General features: G+C 46.1%; 1 protein-coding gene across 5 annotated transcripts in view; it reads left to right on the top strand.

The window, feature by feature from the left end:
• The window catches only part of PHF12 (PHD finger protein 12), a 34,405-nt gene extending 19,623 nt beyond the window's left edge, over window positions 1-14,782 (top strand). For 2 of the 5 annotated variants that reach the window (XM_066634998.1, XM_066635000.1), the window contains 10 exons: window positions 816-948; window positions 1,089-1,253; window positions 1,668-1,829; window positions 4,305-5,097; window positions 7,403-7,522; window positions 8,100-8,243; window positions 10,026-10,124; window positions 10,496-10,578; window positions 10,764-10,902; window positions 12,742-14,782. In XM_066634998.1, the coding sequence (XP_066491095.1) occupies window positions 816-948; window positions 1,089-1,253; window positions 1,668-1,829; window positions 4,305-5,097; window positions 7,403-7,522; window positions 8,100-8,243; window positions 10,026-10,124; window positions 10,496-10,578; window positions 10,764-10,902; window positions 12,742-13,082 (2,179 nt within the window). In that variant the 3' untranslated portion in view covers window positions 13,083-14,782. The remainder of the gene's footprint in view (window positions 1-815; window positions 949-1,088; window positions 1,254-1,667; window positions 1,830-4,304; window positions 5,098-7,402; window positions 7,523-8,099; window positions 8,244-10,025; window positions 10,125-10,495; window positions 10,579-10,763; window positions 10,903-12,741) is intronic. The other 3 variants (XM_066635003.1, XM_066635001.1, XM_066634999.1) reach the window with 2 other exon arrangements.
• Window positions 14,783-19,197: the final 4,415 nt, after the last annotated feature.

Here is a 19,197-nt window from a genome sequence, read left to right on the forward strand (position 1 = left end):
TAGCAGAGGAGTTTGATATTTCTGTGCCCTCCCTGTAGACAGGGTGTAGTCTCCCCACCCTGCCTTGGCTAAGAAGCTTGGAGTAGAGGGCAATACCAACTTTCCTGCTCTAGTTTCAGTTTTGTTTTCAGATGATAATTCTGCCTCAGTTTTCCCTGTCTGTAAAATGGCCGTGATTGTGCATCTTATGCTGGGTGGGAGTGGTGGTTATAAGGATGTATTGATCAGTGGTTGTGAAGCAGTCTACAGATTAAATGCTTTCTGTAATCTTAGGTGCAGAAAAACTGCTGTTGACACTTGGGAACATGCAGTGTTTTCCCAGCCTTGATAATCTTTGGTGATAGTAATGAGAAAACTATAGTGGGCAATTCCAGTGAGAACTTCATCTACGGAGACATTTCTTCCAAATTATCTGCCTCTGTGGTTATGAGTCTTCCTCAACCTGGTTGAATGCACCTCTGACCTATAGAAGACTGGACCTAGTCTTACTTGTCACTTTTAGCTGTAGCCCTGAAATGAAGAATTTTCTCTGTTACAGATGAGTTTCTTGCCTATCTCACGTGCTTCATTCTGGAGCCCAATCTTTTGGGAAAGACATTGGCAGTAGCAACTAGAGACTACCACTTTTCTTGTTCAGTGCCAGGGAGTTAAAGTGCAGTGGTTGCATCTCGGGCACTGTTCGTGTGCTGCTGTTAAAAAGTGGAACTAATTTATCTTGCTCCTGATAAGAGTTGCTGAACCCACTTCTCTTCCACCCACTTCTTTGCCTGTTCCTTTCTCCCGCCCCTTCGTAATTGTATTTCCTTGCTTTTTAGGAGCTGCCGAGTGGCCCCCCTCATCCAGTGTGATTATTGTCCACTCCTGTTTCACATGGATTGCCTGGAGCCTCCTCTCACTGCAATGCCCCTGGGCAGGTGGATGTGTCCAAATCACATTGAGCATGTGGTGGTAAGCCAAGGCACCACCTCCAAGCTGGAGGACAGAAAGTTGGTGTGATTGCCTGTTGATTCCCCTCTTGAACACAAGTTGTTTTGCTGCCCCAGTGCCTCTCGTTCTGGGATTGTAAAAAGCTGTTGTTTCTCTTCCAGCTAAATCAGAAGAACATGACCTTGAGCAACAGATGTCGGGTGTTTGACCGATTTCAGGACACTATCTCACAGCATGTGGTCAAAGTGGATTTCTTGAACCGGATCCACAAGAAACACCCACCTAACCGCCGGGTAGTGCAGTCAGTAAAAAGAAGAGGTTTGAAGGTAAGCCAGCTAGGGGAGCAATAAGGCCCTTTATTGCTGATGAGTGATGGAAAATGAAACTTAAGCCATTTCTGCCCAATGTTGAATATACACAACAGGGATTAAATGTGTACACCTGTGGGCTGGGCAAAAATGGGTTAAAGAGGCTGGGCCAAGCTTCTGTAATGCAACTGACCTTTCTCTGGGATTCCTGGGACCTAAGCAAGGGGACAGCGCTGCAGTTGGTGCCTGCAGCTGTTGGGAGAACCTTTGTGTCTCCTCAGTGAAATTGCATTGCATGCTTGCACCAGTTGGTGGCAGGCTTTCCAACGAAGGTCTGCTACCACTAGAATTATTCAAGGTTAATGCTAACAGGTTTAGGGTTAGCAATGATAGAAAGGCCAACTGCACTTTCCTCCTCTCTTCTGCCCACAGGTTCCTGATGCTATTAAGTCCCAGTATCGGATTCCACCTCCATTGCTGGCGCCTGCTGCTATCAGAGATGGGGAGCTCATCTGTAATGGGGTCCCTGAGGAGCCCTTGCATAAGCACCTTTGGAACGTGGAGCACTTAGCCACCCAATCGGAACAACAAGAGGTAAAGGCAGATTCACAACCTTTGATGCCATCTTCCTACCACACTGGAGTGAATCCTCCTTTCTCAAATCCTCTGCATCATGTTAAAATGGCACTGGCTCTTCTGTCCAGTCATTACTGAGTTCTAGTATCTTACACTGGATGGTATTTAAAGTCTTCCCTCAGACTTCAGGGTAAGTTTCCCTAATGTTTCTCAGGAGGCCACCATCTGGGAAATAGGCACCCTGTCCCTTTTCTGAGTATTTAGATTTCTCAAAGCAATAACAAGAACGGATTGGGTTGTTTCTGTTATGTTGGGAAGGTCTGTTAGCAGACAGACAACTTATTTGGAAAATGTGCCTGAATGTCAGAGTAAGGAACTGGTTATGTGCTAGAGCTCCCTCTGCTGCAGCTTCCCTGTGGGACAATAAATAACATTCAGTAGAGCAGCGGTTTTCAAATTCACTTGTGGGGGGCAGGGGGGAAGGCAGCGACGCTATCCCCAAGATTACCTGCAGGGCTCCCTAGCTCATTAGAAGTGATCATGATCGCTCCACTTTCACTTCTGACAAGCTGGGGAGCCCTGCAGGTGCTCACGCAGGGCTCTCCACACCCAACAGGCTGCTGCAGGGAACTGATGAGTGCATCCAGTCCCCGCAGCCCTCCTGAGTGACGTGATCCTGGGGATTGCATCACTGCCTTCCCCCTGCCCCCACCCATTAAGGGGAAAGAGGCCAGGGCCTTCAGGCTTGGGGCATCATGACACCCCAGTCTGAAAACCACTGCTGTAGAGCATGGTACTTCTGGGTCATATGTTGGCCAGTCTGAGAGGTTGAAACAATCCAGCCTGTTCACAGATGTTTTAGCTGTACAATAACATTGGTGATAACTTAGATTTCACATGTATGGTGTATGTGTAGTTGATTAGCATAGCATAAGGCGGGGTTCCCAAGCTTTGTAGCACCGCAACCCACCTTGTCGTCTGTGGTGGGTCGCAACACTCTTGGTAGTGCTGGAGGCCTCTCCCAGCCCAGCAATCCTACGGATGCCTCAGAATGGCCCCCTCTTTAAGCCACTTACGATTTTTGGAAGCAAACAGGAAGTGGCTTATGGAGGCTTCTGTAGCCTATAGAGTGGGTCAAGAGGTCTCAGGAAGTAATGGGGCTTCTAGAATTGGCTCCTAGTTGGAGCCAGGTAGAAAATAAAGTTACCTGCGAGATACTAAAATTATAACTTGCTGGGTCATACATACAGAACAAGAAACAAGTTTCTTCTTCAAAACCATCAAAAGGGTGGACAGAAAGGCCCAGATCACAACCCACTGTGATTGGGCTTGTGACCCACACTTTGGGAAGCACTGGCATAACGTATCTATTTTCAACCAGTGTGCTGTGCATGGTCCACAGGTGTGCCACAGGAGCTTGGGGGAGGGTCATTTTTTAGTAGTAGGGCCTTTAGGGAATATGAGCACATCACCAGCAGTGAAGTGTGCCTTGTTGACTGTCAAAAAGCTGGTGGTGCACCTTGACAATTTTATGCCTTGTCAGTGTGTCTTGTGATAAAAAAAATGTTGAAAATCACTGGTATAAGGCATGCTTCTTGAAAAGTATTCTCAAGCTAGATGTTGTCTAGCAACATTTCTTTGTCTTTTCCAGAATGCATACAAGGGTGGAGTGTGGTACTAACATTTTTATCAACTTCTCTCCTGCATTCAAAGGAGCTGCTGGTTGGGCACTCAGATGCCATGGCTATACAGCTCCCAGGTGGGACCCCCTCCCACACTTTTGCTCACAAATTAAGCATGTTGTGGGAACCTTTCTGTCCATCTGTTCCCAGACTGGCTCTGCCAATTTGGCACCTGCTTCCTTCTGAAGCTGAGGACGGTAACATTCATGTACTAGTTGTGGCCAAGAATGGCATGTTAATTGTATTGACTGAGCGCATGTCAAACAGCACAACTGAGTTCAGCCCCCCTGAGCCCAAATCTGCCCCTCCCCCCACATGTTAATTGCCTTTGGGGGTGAAGGGAGGTCAAGGCCTTTAAAGCAATTGGGATCTTGCACAGTGGCCACATTTGAACACATGTAATCTCATGCATATTCCTTACAGGTGGAGCTGTGAGCAAAAAACAATTGGTTTTTACGGCACCTTGATTAAAATTTGGTTAGAGCATCGGGAGGCCAGACGGAGTTGCTGTTGGGCCCAGTTCCAGCCCTTGGGCCATCAGTTGACCATCCCTGCTCTAGAAAGAGACGCCTGGCACATGAGAGACTTTGTTGGGTGAGGGCAGCCCTGTCGAAGGATGCAGGAACAGTTCTGGATGCAGATGAGTTGCAGGCTTTCCTCAGGAGATTCTGCTGGCACTAGTAGCAGCCAGGCTGATCCAGTACCCCTTGATGGGCCAGTCTTGAAGATAGTGCGTTGGGTTTTAACCGCTGGCTTCCTCTGTGCTGGGCCTCTGCCAAGTCTCATGTGTGGCCTTTCTCTCTGCTTTCAGTGGTTGTGTAGCGTCGTTGCCCTGCAGTGCAGCATCTTGAAACACTTATCTGCAAAGCAGATGTCTTCGCTTTGGGACTCTGAACAGGCAGAAAAGGCTGATGCGAAGCCTGTGATCGCAGCAGACGGCTCCCTTGCAAGTTCTTATCAGGCAGCTGACAAGGCAAACCTCCCTTCCAGCTACACAGTACCATGCACCCCTGGGGTTGCCACCCAGAACTCGTTGGGCACCATGCAAGAGGATGCTCACTATCCCTCATGTATGGACAGGCCCAAGAAAGCATCCCCATCTGGGACAGCCAATGGCCCCAGTGCCACCTCAGAGGTGAAAATCAATGGTCCACATTTCTGCAGTGACTCCTCTACACATTTGACTGACTCTCCAAGGCTAAGCGGGCAAGGTGGTACAATGCCAGTTTTGTCTCATCGGCAACAGTGGCCCAGACCCACCACACCCCCTGCAGCTTGTGGGCTCCTTAATCATATGGTAGGGGCAGTTATAAAGACTGAGAATGTGGCGGGACCCATTTCATGCACACACAGGGGCTCTGTGCCAGTCACAGGAGGCTTGCCAGCTTCCATCCCAAGCTCTTGCACCAGCCTGGAAGTGGTCAGCACTTTGCAGAGGAAGAACGCACAGACGCAGATCGGGCCTCTGCTAGCTGCGGACCTGGGGACAATGGATTCTCCTCTGACTGCCACTCGGGCGCTCACTCCTCCCCAGGTGGCTGCGGGTGATGGGCTTTCAGCCATAGGAGCCACTCCTGGCTTTTGCTCACCAGCACCACCTCCAGGTGAGTTTGTTGGGTTCCTTGGAGATCCTCAAAACATTCAGCATTGTATGGCAGAATTGCCACATCTCTTTGAAGAGTGCCTGAGCATGGCCAACACTGTCTTAGTTAGTACCCTGCCTCAAAGCATAGTGTGAGGACTGGAGAAGTAGTTTGGTGACCATTTGGGGTTTCCAGACTTCCTAACACAGAAACAAGGTTCTGTTTTGCCCTTGGTACCTCAGCAATGCTGAGGAATGTGGTGAGGGTAGCCTTGCAGGCCTGGAAACCTGCCCAAACCGGTTGAATCGCTTTAGTCACATTTTTGCCAGATGGCTTCTGGCTTCCACTATTTTGATTCTGACTTGCCAGACCATGGTTTGTACTCGGAACACTGGTTGAGCATGAACTTTCTTTACTTAAAAATATTTTTATTCTTCAACTTTTCATCCTATTTAAGGGACCACAGGACAGGTATCAAATAGTATAGACAATTTATTTTAAAATGGGCAAAATAAAATTAAAGGCATTCAGTTAATTATAGCAGAGTAAAAACAGAGGCAGCAAATAAGCAAAAGCTGAATTTAAGTTTTTGCAATCAGATCTGGGAGCATAAACAAGCTGAAGGCTAATTAGCAAAATCAGAGAAAAGTCGGATGAAAGACATTTGTGTTCTCGGCTTTTCTACAAGCTTTGAGAGGATAGTAGCTGGACCAACCAGATCACCCAGGGGTGGAAATCCAATAACCCAGACGCCACTGCTGAGAAAACCCTTTGCATTTTCTCTTCTCCCAACACTGTTTTTTCCCTTAAGTCTTCTGTTAGGGTTTGTTCAGTCACTCCATGTATATGAAATTACATAGTTGATGGCCGATGCTGGACACACTTCACCCCAGCTATGTACTTATCCAGATGCATGCAGAAATATTCAATTTACATTGCAATGTTTGACATTGGAGTTGCAATCTTGGAGTCTAAAGGGACAATGGCATATAAGGAGTAAGGTGGTTATTGAATTAGAGAACCAACAATCTGTTTAGCCCTCTTGAATCAACCACAGACACCATGGAGTTGAGCATTCTGTCTCCCACATCAACCAACCAGATAATCATTTTTAAGAATATGTATATACCACTTGTCAACAGGACTTAACAACAAAGTGGTTTACATAGTAAAATCAATCAGTCAGTGGTTCCCTGCCTCTAAGGGCTCATAATCTGAAGAAAAAAATTCAGAAGACAACCAGCAACAGCCACTAGAAAAGATGCCATGCTGGGGTAAAGAGGGACAGTTGTCCCCTCCTGCTAAATATAAGAGGGTACCACTTTGAAAGATACCTCTGCCCAGTTAGCAGATACCTCCAGGAACTAAGTGGGGCACAAAGTCAACAGCTCTAACTTGTTCATAACCACCATAATTTGGTGTTCAGGAATTCTGTTTAGCTTGCATGACGAATAGCTGATGGGGAGATGTGTCATCCTTGAACTTGTCTAATTCTTTTTTCAGGTTCTTTGCTGGAAAGTGTAGGTCTTTTAGAGTTAGTTGGCTGCAAGGCTTGCAGTGCTTGACTTGGGATTTTTGAAGCCTGAGTTCAGATGCTCACATATGAGATTCCCTGGGTAACCTTGGGTCAACCTCTTGTTCAATGCAGAGTAGGCTTCCCTATCGAGAGTTGGAGGTTTAGAAGTAAGTGATGACCTTCCCCCCTCCCCTCTCATTGTTCCTTTTCTTTCATGTTCTGTTTAGTGCTGACCAAAGATTGTCATGACATCTCAACTGGCAAATAGGAAACCCGTTTCAATGTATGATTCCTGGTTTGGAGGACAAACACTAACTGTAGTTTGCTGGCATAGATGTCACAGCAAACCTATCACTAACCAGAAATGGTAAAAGGGAGCTTGTGACTCATTTGTGATCCATGCAGGCAGTGGAAGGCTTATGACCAGCTCCAGAAGCGTGTGGGTAGCCAGTGCAACTGGAGCAGTACCACTGTTATATGGTCCAAAGGACCAGCCCCGCTTGGCCACATTCTGCCTCAGCTATCGTTTGTAGATGCCTTTCAAGGGTAGTCCGCATTACAACAGTCCAGGCATCAGGTGGTTGCAGCATGTGTACTTGTTAGTGTTCTTGTGTTGGATTGCAGGGTAGGCTGACATTTCACATTTGGTCTTCATTGAATAGTCCTTTTTTGCCTGGTAATTTTATTGTAAACAGCATCTGGATTTTGCTGGGAACCAGTCTGGTCACTGATGACATAAATATAAGTTGGGGAAGCTACCTATTGGGTACCTGGGAGCCGTGACCCATTGGTATTCTCTCCCTTCTCTAGATAGTAAGGTCAGCCTGAGCACCTTATCCATAGGAAGTGCTTTAACTGCCCCCTTGTTGCTTCCTTCAGCTACACTGGATCTGGCTGGTTCCCTGAAAGAATTGATGGATGGCAGCGGAGGTGAGTGCCGGCTTCATTCCTTTCCTTTCTTCTAGAGGAAAGAAAAGGGGGTGGTGGGAAGGTAACCAAGTCTCACTCATCTTTGTTGCTGTGTCTGCGAGGACAGTATCTTTCCAACTCCTGAGGAGGCATTCCCAGGCACCTCTTCCTGCCATGGGCTTGACCCTGACCCTCATTAGTCAGGTGGGCTGCCATTGTCATGGGTTTTCTAGCCATCCTATACTTAGGGCAGTTTGCTGTCTCATTGCCATCTTTGCTTGCCGTCCCTCTGCAGAGGTGGCTGTGCCAAATAAAGGAATAACTTGAAATGTGTCTGGTTGTACATTTCTTGGTATTTGGAATGTCCATCTGACTCCTCATTCCAATCCTTGTATGGCAATGTTTCCGTTTTGGCAGCTCTCTTGCTGAGTTGGGCTGCACTGTGTCACCACTGGAGGTCACCAGGAAGCAGTTTCCCCTTGGGCTGAGCGATCTGCTTCTGATGACTTGGAGCTGCTCCTGGCAACTCTGATAGCAGCTGGTTTGGACCTGTGACCCCCATCTCCTTGCCCTTAACAGCCTCCTCTTTTGTCAACAGAGATTGAGATTAACATGCTGGATGAGAAATTGATCAAGTTCCTGGCCTTGCAGAGAATACATCAGCTGTTTGCTGCCAAAGTTCAGCCCCTCACAGGCAATGCAGATTCCCACCAGTCTGGTCCAGTAGGCAGTCATACTGAAGGTAGGTTGAAGCTAGGCAGAACTTGGCATGCTTTCCTCTTCCTCTGGTACTGTTGGGCATAGTAGTATTAAAATATGAATAGTTTTTCTGCCGTGTGCTCAAGGTGACATAAAATCAAAAAAGGGGTTTAAAAAATGGACAGCCCCCCAAAATCTGTTATAACATGCACAAACCTAGTACTATTTTTCAACAGAGTTCACAAAGTGGTTAACAGACAAAATAAAATATCTTGTGAGGCTAGCAGCAACTCTCCAGGGTCTCAAACTGGGGTCTTCCCCAGCCCTGCCATAGTAAATGCCAGGGGCTGAACCTGGGTCCTTCTACATGTGAAGCTTTTTCCTTCACTCCTTCCCATACAGAAGGTGCTCCCATTCCCTTATCTTACAGAGCAGAAACTAACCATTGTCCCACACAGTCCAAACAGCATAAACTCCCTCTCCCAAAGCACTCAATCCTTCTTGAGCTTTCTATCCTATGCAACAAACGGCTGGAGATGACAAGAGGGAAGGTACTCTCTTGATGCCTATAATTTTACTTCAGTTTCTAACCCCATTCCCTGCCAGCCCATCACCTACATTTTTCCCACCACCTTTGGCTTATCTTCATAAGGTAGATTGTAAAGACTTTAAGCAGAGCTTCCCTCCAACCTTTATTCACAGAAATAATGGTGGAAAGGCTAGGGCGGACATTTTCAACCACTTTGCCATGGCACACTGGTGTGCCACCAGTGGTCCCCAGGTGTGCTGTGAGAATTTGGGAGAGGGTCATTTAGTAGGTCCATTGGGGAATGTGTCAGACACACTGATAGCACAGTGCACCTTGTCCATTGTCAAAAAACGGATGGTGTGCCTTGACCACTTTAGTGTCTTGCCAGTGTGCTGTGAGATGAAAAAGGTTGAAAATCACTGGAATAGGGAAATGACTGCGGGGGGGGGGGGGTTCATGGGTCATCAGTCCTACTCCCAAAACCATCTTGAGCACTTGGCAAATATTTGACTGGGGTTTTCTTCTTCTCTGTAGTTGCCTGGGGATTGTCTTGTGGTGCTTTGGGGGAGGGATGTCTGCTGAGGCTAGATTGGCGAGCTGAGCACACTTGGATGTTGGACTTCATCTCTTTTTTGCTGCAGTCAGCTGGAAGCCTCCAGGGATCCAGTTGGTTGCTGCACAATCTGTTGCAAAGAGACTAACATAGCAGAAGCTTTGAGAGGAGGCCAAAGGAGTCATGACAGAGACAAACAGTTTGGCTTCCCCTCCTCTACTCCTCTTCCCACCATTAAGTTTGTCTTCTGGAAGTGTATTTTGTGCAGTTACTTTTTAAAAAAATGTGTGTTTAAAAATAACACTAGCAGCTGGGATAAGTCACTCAGCCTGTTTGTAAGGTGGATGTCCTGTGTACAGACAGGGAAAGGAACAAGGCTAGAAAAGGTCCCTGCAGAAGTAGGGGGAGCAGGGATTGTCGCTGAATATGCAGGAAAATTCTGCTTTTAAAAGAAGTCAGTTCATTTATCCTGCCCCCAAAAAGGCTGGGATTGAGGGCTATGCATGGACAATAGCAATTGCTATACTGCCAACAGTAATAGGATTGTGTGGGCAAATTGGGCAGGTGGGGGGAGGCCTTCTTCTCTGTTCTGTTGTGCTCTTCCTCTTTCTCCCCCACCCCTGGCCCCCACTTTGATGATGAGATATGTCTCCCAAGGGGGAGAAGAAGCTGTAGCTGGTGACTAGATATTGGGTCCAAGGGATGTCTCTTCTCAGTACTGAGACCATGTTTCTGTCTTGCAGGGCAGAGGAAAGAGGTGCAGGCCCGGGCTGTTTTCTACCCTCTTCTGGGGATGGGCAGTGCTGTGAACATGTGCTACAGAACCCTCTACATTGGGACAGGCAAGGCCCAGCTTGTTGCATGACTAACACATCCTGGTTGAAATGGGGCTGGTGTTTGGGGCTTTTGTCTCCCAGTCTGCTGTGACCATGCACAGATCTCTGGGAACAGCAGCCATAGTGCTGCTGCCCCTGCAAGAGGCCAGCTTTGGATGGGCTGCCAAGTCAGCTGGGAATGTGGCCAGTGTAGATGTTGGCCTTAACATTCATGATGGCAACTACTAACGGTGGTGGGAGAACCTGTGATTTGGCCAGTCTTCTGGGAGTGGGTGTCCTTTCGCCTAAGTTCACTCCAGTCTTCTTTTTGCTCCTCCATCGTGTCTGCCTGTAAGTTGCCCATGACATAATTGTGTCCTCTCTTCTTCCTCTGGCAGGAGCTGACATGGATGTGTGCCTTACAAATTATGGTCACTGCAACTATGTGTCTGGCAAACATGCCTGTATCTTCTACGATGAGGTGAGTCCCAGGTTGTGGTGACTGTGTGAGGCAGGATTGCTGTGCAGAGAGTGGAATGGAGAGGCCCTTCAAAGTCTCTTCTGTAGGGGCCAGGGGGGATCCAGAGGATCTGAGCCTCCTGGCCATTCCAGAGCTTTGGACTGGAGGTTTTAGCAGTAACTGGCTCTCCTTTCTCTCCTTTCCAGAACACCAAGCATTATGAGCTGCTCAACTACAGTGAGCATGGCACAACAGTGGACAACGTCTTGTATTCTTGTGACTTCTCTGAGAAGACAGCACTCATACCTCCCAGCAGCCTGGTTGCCAAAGTACAGAGTGTGATCAGTAAGCCCTAAATGTCATGTCCTTATTCTGGGTGACAAATGTTCCTCTTCTATATGTTCGTAGGTTTTCATGGCCAGCAATAATCCAACAATTTAACATATCTTTATTTGGGTGAGAAGACCATGGTTGTGTCAAAAAATTAGAATCCATGTTAAAAAGTCCAATGTCTCGTTCTGTAACTTTTTCAGAACTTCATCAGGGAAAGGCACCTAGACAGGATACGTTGCTAGAGAGCAAGCCAGAAACAGCAGTTAAAAAACCAGTACCCTCCAGGTGCTTAGAGTTCCATTTTACTGCTGTGTTCTTAAAGCAAACTCAGCCTAATCACGTTATCCCATCTCTGTTAGAAATCTCTTCCTTATAAAGCTCTTTAGGCTTTGAAATTTATTTGATGATCCGTGTCTATTGTATGCTGTGCTATTGCTGATTGATCCAGGTGCATTAAACGGCAGCGTCTCTCTTGTTCTGCAAGTTTGTTTTTTATAGAATGTTTGGTGGATTATAGAACATTTAACAACATGGATTCTAGTTCTTTGGCACAATCATGGTCTTCTCACCTGAATAAAGATATGTTAAATTGTTGTTCCTCTTCTCCTTCCCCACCTGCAACAACACCGTTTCCATCAGGAATGTCCTACAAACTTTGCCTTCTCCCCCAGAGCTCACTTGTTTCAAGCTCTGTGAAGCTTGCTCTATGAAGAGAAATCACATTATATCCAAATCTATCCTACTCTTGTAAAAATGGGGATTAGTAATACCCCCTTTAGGCCATGCGCTTGTGTTTTGGAATGTACATCCCTTAGACTGAGTCCATAGTGTCTCCCTGCCCATTGATGAACCCACGCTCCATGACTGTCTTGTTGTTTTTTTCCATCCATGTGTTTGTCATATGGAAGACTAAAACAGCAATCCTCAGACTATCGGGCAGAGGCCTACCAGTGGGTTATGACCTGATTTTTGGTGGTTTGCAAAACTGACAGGGTAGATTAGGCTATGTGCACGAAGGGTTAAATAACCTACCACTTTGGAGGAGCACTGCTACCCAGTCTCCATTATAGCCACAGAGGCTTGAGCTGCTGGTAAAGTGAAACCTTTCTTTTAGGTGGATCATGATGCTAAAACGTTTGGGAACCACTGCTGTTAAAGATTCACAGATGTATTGAGGCAAGGGTTCAGTGTCCCCACATGTTCTAGGCTTCTCACACCTCCTTCAAGGTGGTAATATACATGTCAGATGAATTTTTAAAAACCTAATTCAGTGTCGGATCTCAGGCAGTTCTGCTGAGCTTAGTTTTTGTATTTTTTGTGTTTGGCTCGGTCCTTCTGTACACCTCAGGTAGTCTTCCTTGCACCATTTTGTGCCCCTCTCCTCTTGCGTGGCTTTGGATGTAGCCGGGGCTCTGTGCGTCTACCTGCAGCACATTGATCCATAAGAGTGAAGAAGCAGCATAAAATATGATATTGTGCCGATGACAAGAGATTTTCAGCTTTCTGAAAATTAAACTATTTTTAAACAGAAGAGCAAGTTCTAGCCCTCTAGGATGTTAAGCTGTGCTTAGTTTAGTGGTTCTTGTTGAAATTTTGGAAGGAAGAGATTTCTAATAGTTGGAAGTGGGGTTTCAGTCCCTTGTGTGACTAGACCAAATTGTGTAAAATAGGAAACATGCTGGACTAAACTACCCAAGCACCCTCTGATTGCAAGGTTTATGTAGGATGCAGCTTTCCTTGTTAATTGCAGAGCAGAATTTTAATCTCTTCAGTTGGATGTACACATCTGCCTATAAACAGCTTCCCCCCACACTCTTCCTTAATCCATCTTCTCTGTTTTCTCTTTCCCAGAGCGCCACAAGAGCCGAAAGCAGGAGGAAGAGCAGCCGAGCGAAGAAGTGGCGGTGATGAGGTCCCAGGCCCAAGGGCAGACCCAGAAACCCTGCAATTGCAAAGCCAGCAGCTCCAGCTTAATTGGGGGCAGTGGGGCTGGCTGGGAGGGGACGGCTTTGTTGCACCACGGGAGTTACATCAAGCTGGGCTGCTTACAGTTTGTCTTCAGCATTACGGAGTTTGCGACCAAACAGCCCAAGGGGGATGCTGCTGCCTTAGTACAAGACGCGGACTTGGAAGAAAAGCTGTCCCCAAAGCCTCACCAGGTTCCTGTGTTGCGCTCCAATTCAGTGCCCTAGGAGCTGTGAGGAGGCGGGGGGGCAGGGAAAGCCACCACCCTCCTCCCCAAGATCAAGACACACATCAGATTCAAACCATGTCTGTCTGGATTTTTCGTACACGGGCCACAGACTGTTGATGCCCTTTGCATGAAATGAAGAACTTTAATTTTTTTTATTGTTTGCTCAAGTTTTAGGGGCATTTGCACATATATTTGTACTATACATTTCACTTTAAGTAAAAAAGGAAACTGCAGTATGTGGAGGCCGTGCTGGGGGGAGCCAGCGAGGGGGGCTGGCTCACGGATGTTGCCTGGCGGAGCGCTCCCTTGCAGTTGTAAAATAATCAAAAACTTGTTCTATTTTGTGCCAGTGACAATAGTTTTTTATTAAAAAAAGAAATACAGTTTTTCATACAGCAGAATCTATACAATTATCATTGTTTTATTTAAACGTAAAGATGCGCTCTTCTCTTGCCGGTTTATTTCTTTTCTCCCCCTCCCTCCTGTGCCCCCCTTCCCTCCCACAGTGGCACTACTGTGCATTGTGGGTAGCAAGAACAGAGTTCTTCTTTCCTGGCATCCCTTTTGTTTTCAGAGAATGAGAAGTATTTGGGGTTCTGTGTAAATACATCAACTGCCGGCATTTTTCCGTGTTTTTTAAGCTGTGTACAGTGCTACATGTGGTATGACGTTGCCTCCAGTTGTCTGTTGTAGCAAAGCGTTTCTTTGTCGTAAGCCTGTTTTTTGTCCTTTTGTTCCGACACCTTCCCTCACCAATACCCCATCCTCTCCCCCGCAGCAGCTAAGTTCTGATGTACAGAAGTAATTGCAATGTTTTAGGCTTTACAGAAACTTTTTCCTGTATTCTGTATATAAAACAACAAAATACGGCACTCGCTGGTTTCTGCCTGTCTGTCCAGACTCTGGAAACGCCCTGCCTCAGCAAACAAGCCCTGTCGGCTGGGGTTCCTGTAGGCAGATGCCCTGGAGATCCGGGCTTGTGCCTCCACAGTAAAAGAATCCCCCTTCTTACACCTGCGTTCCGACAGGAGCCAGACACTTCTCCTTCACTGTGTGAAGATTTGAATACACATGGTCTCTGGGGTCTGGCAGCGATTTGCCTCCCCCTGCTAATGCACATGGTGGCATATTAGGCTCCCCACTCAATACAACAGGGTATGTACTTGTAGGGCATTGTGGAGAAGAAACAGCACCTCTGCTGCCATGGGCACTGGCTGTGATGGGCTGTGGAAAGCCTATTCCCACCTGTTGGCCTCAGCTCGCTCCGCCCTGGAGGCAAGATTTGCTGAGAACTTAATGTTTTTAATATTCTGTTTTGATCTGGAAAAAATCTTAACTTTTTGTATAAAGGATGAAAGTTTTCATGACTGTTCCAATGGCATTAAGTCTGTATTAATAAACTCACATACTATTATTTAAAAATACTCAGGCCAGGCCAGGCCTGTACCATTCTTCAATTTTGTTTTCCTTCTTGTCACTACCCCAGCACTCCCCTCCTAGAAGGAGCTGGCCTCCTTCTCTCACCCAGAAATACTAGCTCCACTTACATTCTTATGCTCCACCTTAGTGCTCCTGCACTTCCTCCCGTACACTTTGCGCATAGGGAGCCTTTAGTTCAAATCCCTAACCTCTCTCAGTTTAAAAAAAAGGGGGGGATTGGGGATGGGCAGGAGACAGATGAGACTGGGGAGAGTCCTCTACTTTTAAAGCCTTGGAGAGTCCGCTGGGTAGAGTCAAGTGAATGGTCTGACTAGAAGCTTGTGTTCTTCATCACCTGGATCTCTGTTCTTTTAGATTCCTGTATGTTCTTCCTGTGAATTTTTTCTGCCTTAACCTATAGCTAGAGGTGTAATTTTTGTGTGTTTTTTGCAGATTTTGTGTTTTGACAAATAAGAAGTGTAGAAAGCAGCACTGTGTTTTTATTCCAAAGGCATATTTTTATAAATTATAAATCGCTTTGAAAGGTAGGTGATGTGGGTGGTATAGTGTCAGCAGTTGCAGCCACTGTCATTGCCCATGCAGCCCCCCTCCAGCCCAACCAGCCTACAGTGACCAATATGTGGAGGTGTTAGAAAATTGTTTTTATTTTTTTCGTGGAGTGGAGTGATTTTTTTTTTTACAAAAATGAGAAGTGCAGAAAATAGTACTGTGTTTTTATGTTATCACTGAAAAATCACACCTCTACCTATAGCTGTGATTTGGAGTGAGTCCTGTGACTCCTACACAGTGCAGCCTGCCAATTTTGGACAAATACTTTATGCATCCATACACTACTGTGTTTAGTAACCAAAAAGAGGTTTCTGTCTTGGGAAGCTTCCAGTATAAATGTTGGCAGTCGTGTGTGCAACAAAGGGGAGAGGCCCAGACAACTTAAGATGAATGTCAGCTAATGCACTACTTCAACCTAGTTTCAATTAGACAAAGGGAGTTAAACTGAAGGATCATCCCAAGTTAAGATCCTGGATCATTTGTGTTCTCCTATCCTAGGGATCCTTTTTCATAGTGGTTGTCTGATGAGGTTGTGATAGTGTGCAATCTTGGGTCTAAAAAGTGGCGCTTATTAATGGGGGGAAAACTAGCATCTGCCAATGTTACCTTTTCCCTTTTGCAGGAACCTGCCAGGTAAGAGCATCTCCTGTTGGCACTGGTCCATTCTGCCATAGTATGGGCAAACTGCAATAGGGCAACCAAAGGTTTGGCTTTTAAACTAGATGGCTATAAGCATAGACATGTCCTGCTATTGAACTTGTACTAGACGGTTTGCAATTTGAAGCTAGGCAGATAAGCTCCTAGATGGTTTGCAGATTGAAATTTTGTGTGCTGCTTCCATTATTAGACCAACATCCTAGGAGCAAAACAAAAACAGCATTAAGAACCTGCTCAGGTTGGTCCACTGCCTTGGTTTCATTTTGTACTTGAATGTTTCCATACCTGCTGTCGATGAGCATCTTCTCGGCCTTCAATGCATCAATTGATGGTGGAGCAGGAGCTCTTGGCATGTCTTGTAGAGAGTCTCCAGAGAGAGCAGCAATGACCTCTTGAGGTATAGCAAAAGCAACTTGCTTAGCAGTACTGATTCTTGTCTGTAGCCCAAGAGGGCTACAGACTGCTTGTGAAGCATGGTTGAAGCCTCTCAAGGTAGTAGACTTCATCACTACCACTTGCAGAAATTGAACACATTCAAGCACATACACAATAGTGGGGTGGGGAGGAAGAGAAGTGTTTGGTTGCTCCAATTGAGTAATGTCATTGCAGAGAAAAAGAGTTGCAGTCTCAAGGACCTCAGAAGGGACGGTGTGGATAGCAAAATTTGCTGTCTCTTACAACCTTTAAAGCAGAGTGTGGTTGCATGGCATAAATACCTAAGTGGAATATTAAGACTCAGTTTGGTGGGATGATGCGATGTTTGGCTACAATTCTTAGAGCTGTGTTCAACTCTCACCCCCATCTGGCTGGCCAGTCTAGATGTAGCAACTGCATGTGGATGTTGCTCAGTTTGATGAAAGTCTTGATGCCCTTCCAAGTTAATACAGATGCATTTCATCTGAGCAGAGACCGTCGTGTGGTGCAGTGGCGTAGCTAAGGGGGTGCAGGGGGTAGCAGTTGCACCAGGCATCAAGCTTTAGGGGGGCAACATGCTGAGCTTGACACTAGTGACCAAAATTGTGAAAATCTTGGTATGTATGAATAATACCATCATGTTATATATTGTTGGAAAGGTAATTTAATGCAGAATGCAGTGCAACAAACTGCACTGGAATATCTGTTTTCTATCAAACGTTATGGCCAATGAACCATAAAATGAAAACAGCTGCCTTGTGGAACAAAAAGTGGATTGCTTTACTCTAAACTGACCTATGAGACTGATTGTTCTGAGTGCCAATGAGATGTTATTATGGTACAGCATGGAACCAATAACTTTTTATTTATTTACTTAATTAAATTTGATTTTGTCATGCGGGGGTGGGAGCTACAAAATCTTCTTTGACTCCAGGCAGCAGATATATGCCTTAGCTATGCCACTGACTGGGGGCAGACAGTAGAGTAAGTGGGTGGTGAGCTGCTGGGGGGAGGAGGTGGGTTCCTCCCAATTCTCACGTTTTTAAAAGCCCGGGCTTGATGTCACTTCCAGTTGTGACATCACTTCCAGGGCAACATTTTCAACTTGGCACCGGGATACACCATCATTAGCTACGCCACTGGTGTGGTGGCAACTCAAGTCTGGTTCTGTTGGGCTTTGGGGTATTAATGGATGGCAGATGTTAGAACTCGGTCTTGTGATACCTTCATATAGAGACCTCATTTGTATACTGTGTGCATTGTCAACCCGCAGCTCAGTGAGCCTCTCAGTCATGGTTATGATCACCATACCCTTTGGGTATGGAAAACAATTTGTTGATAGTTGTATCGGGCTTAGAGAAGAAGGGAACTCAAAGAGGGACTCCTGAAGTACAGGTTGGGTATCCCTTACTCAGACTACTTGGGAAGGGAAGATGTCTGGATTTCAGAATTGCATAAATATTTTGAGAAATGCTTCCGCTTGCTCTTTTCTGCTGACCTCTTTGACATTTTTCAAGTGTCTATACAGGTATCCAACAGAGAGTAGAAAATAGCCTGTACATGGGAATGGGCACAAGATCACCTGGTACTTGCACTACAGAAAACTGATCCTGGACAAAAATGGATATTGGATGTCTGAATAAGGGGTGATTTACCTGTACGGTGTAGCAGCTGGTGGCTTCTGGCCAAATCTGTATGACTGTAAACCCAATTGCAAGAGGTTGATAAAGGAAGAGGTAGGTGCAGCCCTAGGACTAGCTGGAGCACTCTGGCAAACATGAGGCTTGCGGGTTGAATGTGGCCCCCCAGAAGCTAGCCAGCCCCCATTATAATTGGGCTCTCCCAAAATAATTGGGCGCTCTCATGAAAATATGAACAAGATTTGCACATCTTCCCTTATGGCATTTGGAGCTAGTGAGTTTCTATGCGAGACCTTATTTCTGGCCATCATGTGCTTAAAGATATCACTTCCTGCTTAAAGGTGTCATTTCCAGCCCTCAGCAGGCACTATGAATACTAACTTCGGCCCTCTGTTTGAAATGATTTTGACAGCCCTGGGCTAGAGGCTTTCCGCCCTCTTGGCAGTGTGACTATCCAGTAAAAATAAAGCTAGAGAAGATGCCCGAAGGAATTTAACTCAAGCTTGAGCCATTGCCCCCTTCCCTGCACCTGGCAGTCGGTCATGGAAGATGGATGGAGCTCATCTCCTTTTGCATTCTGTTGAGAGGAAGAAAGTTGAAATTCTGCACTTCCCTTTCTCCCTCCCATGCTTAGTGCACAGGCATACTGGCAGAAGATCAAGTGGGTGGGGGTGTAGTATGAGGACAGGGGTGCAGTACACGTCCTGCCACTGGGTAGGGGATGGTTGATCGCATCTACCATGAAAAGGTGTTTCATGACAGGTAGGCAGCATTCAATGCCCTACCTCATGTTCAGAATGGCAAAATTTTCAACCTTCAGTTTGCACATCAAATAACAGAGCTCTGGCTTTATTTGTTGAATTTTTATACTGGCTTCATGGAGCTCAGGGTTGTGTACATAGTTCCTTCTGATGTCCTCACAACTCTGAGAGGTTGAGAGAGAGAGACTGATCCAAGGTCAGCCAGGAAGCTTGATGACTGAGCAGGGATTTGAATCTGAATCTGGTCCAGCTCCCAAACCCCTGCTGGCTCTTCCTTGGAGCTCCTGTTTTAACTCCCAAGATGAAGCTACTACCCCCTGTTGTTTGCTCCCACTGCACCAAGTAGGTGAGGTAGAGACTACCTGCAAACAAAGATGTTCCATCTAATTCAGGGGTCTTCAAACTACAGCCCAGGACCCAAATCCGACCTGCCACAAGATTTGATCTGGCCCATAACTTCTTTTTGGATAGAGCATTTGCTAATGTTTGACATTCTTACTCCTTATATAGGTGTTCTCAGTTGAAAGCAGGCATTTTTTTCTTTGTAATGATCACATTTCAATTTTGTTCTGAATCAGATTGTGCATATTGTGGGGGAGAAAATCCAAGTAATACTTTTTCCTTCATTTAAATTTCATTCATTTATAAAACT

Source organism: Tiliqua scincoides, chromosome 8 (genome assembly GCF_035046505.1).
Source record: "Tiliqua scincoides isolate rTilSci1 chromosome 8, rTilSci1.hap2, whole genome shotgun sequence".
NCBI lineage: Eukaryota > Metazoa > Chordata > Lepidosauria > Squamata > Scincidae > Tiliqua > Tiliqua scincoides.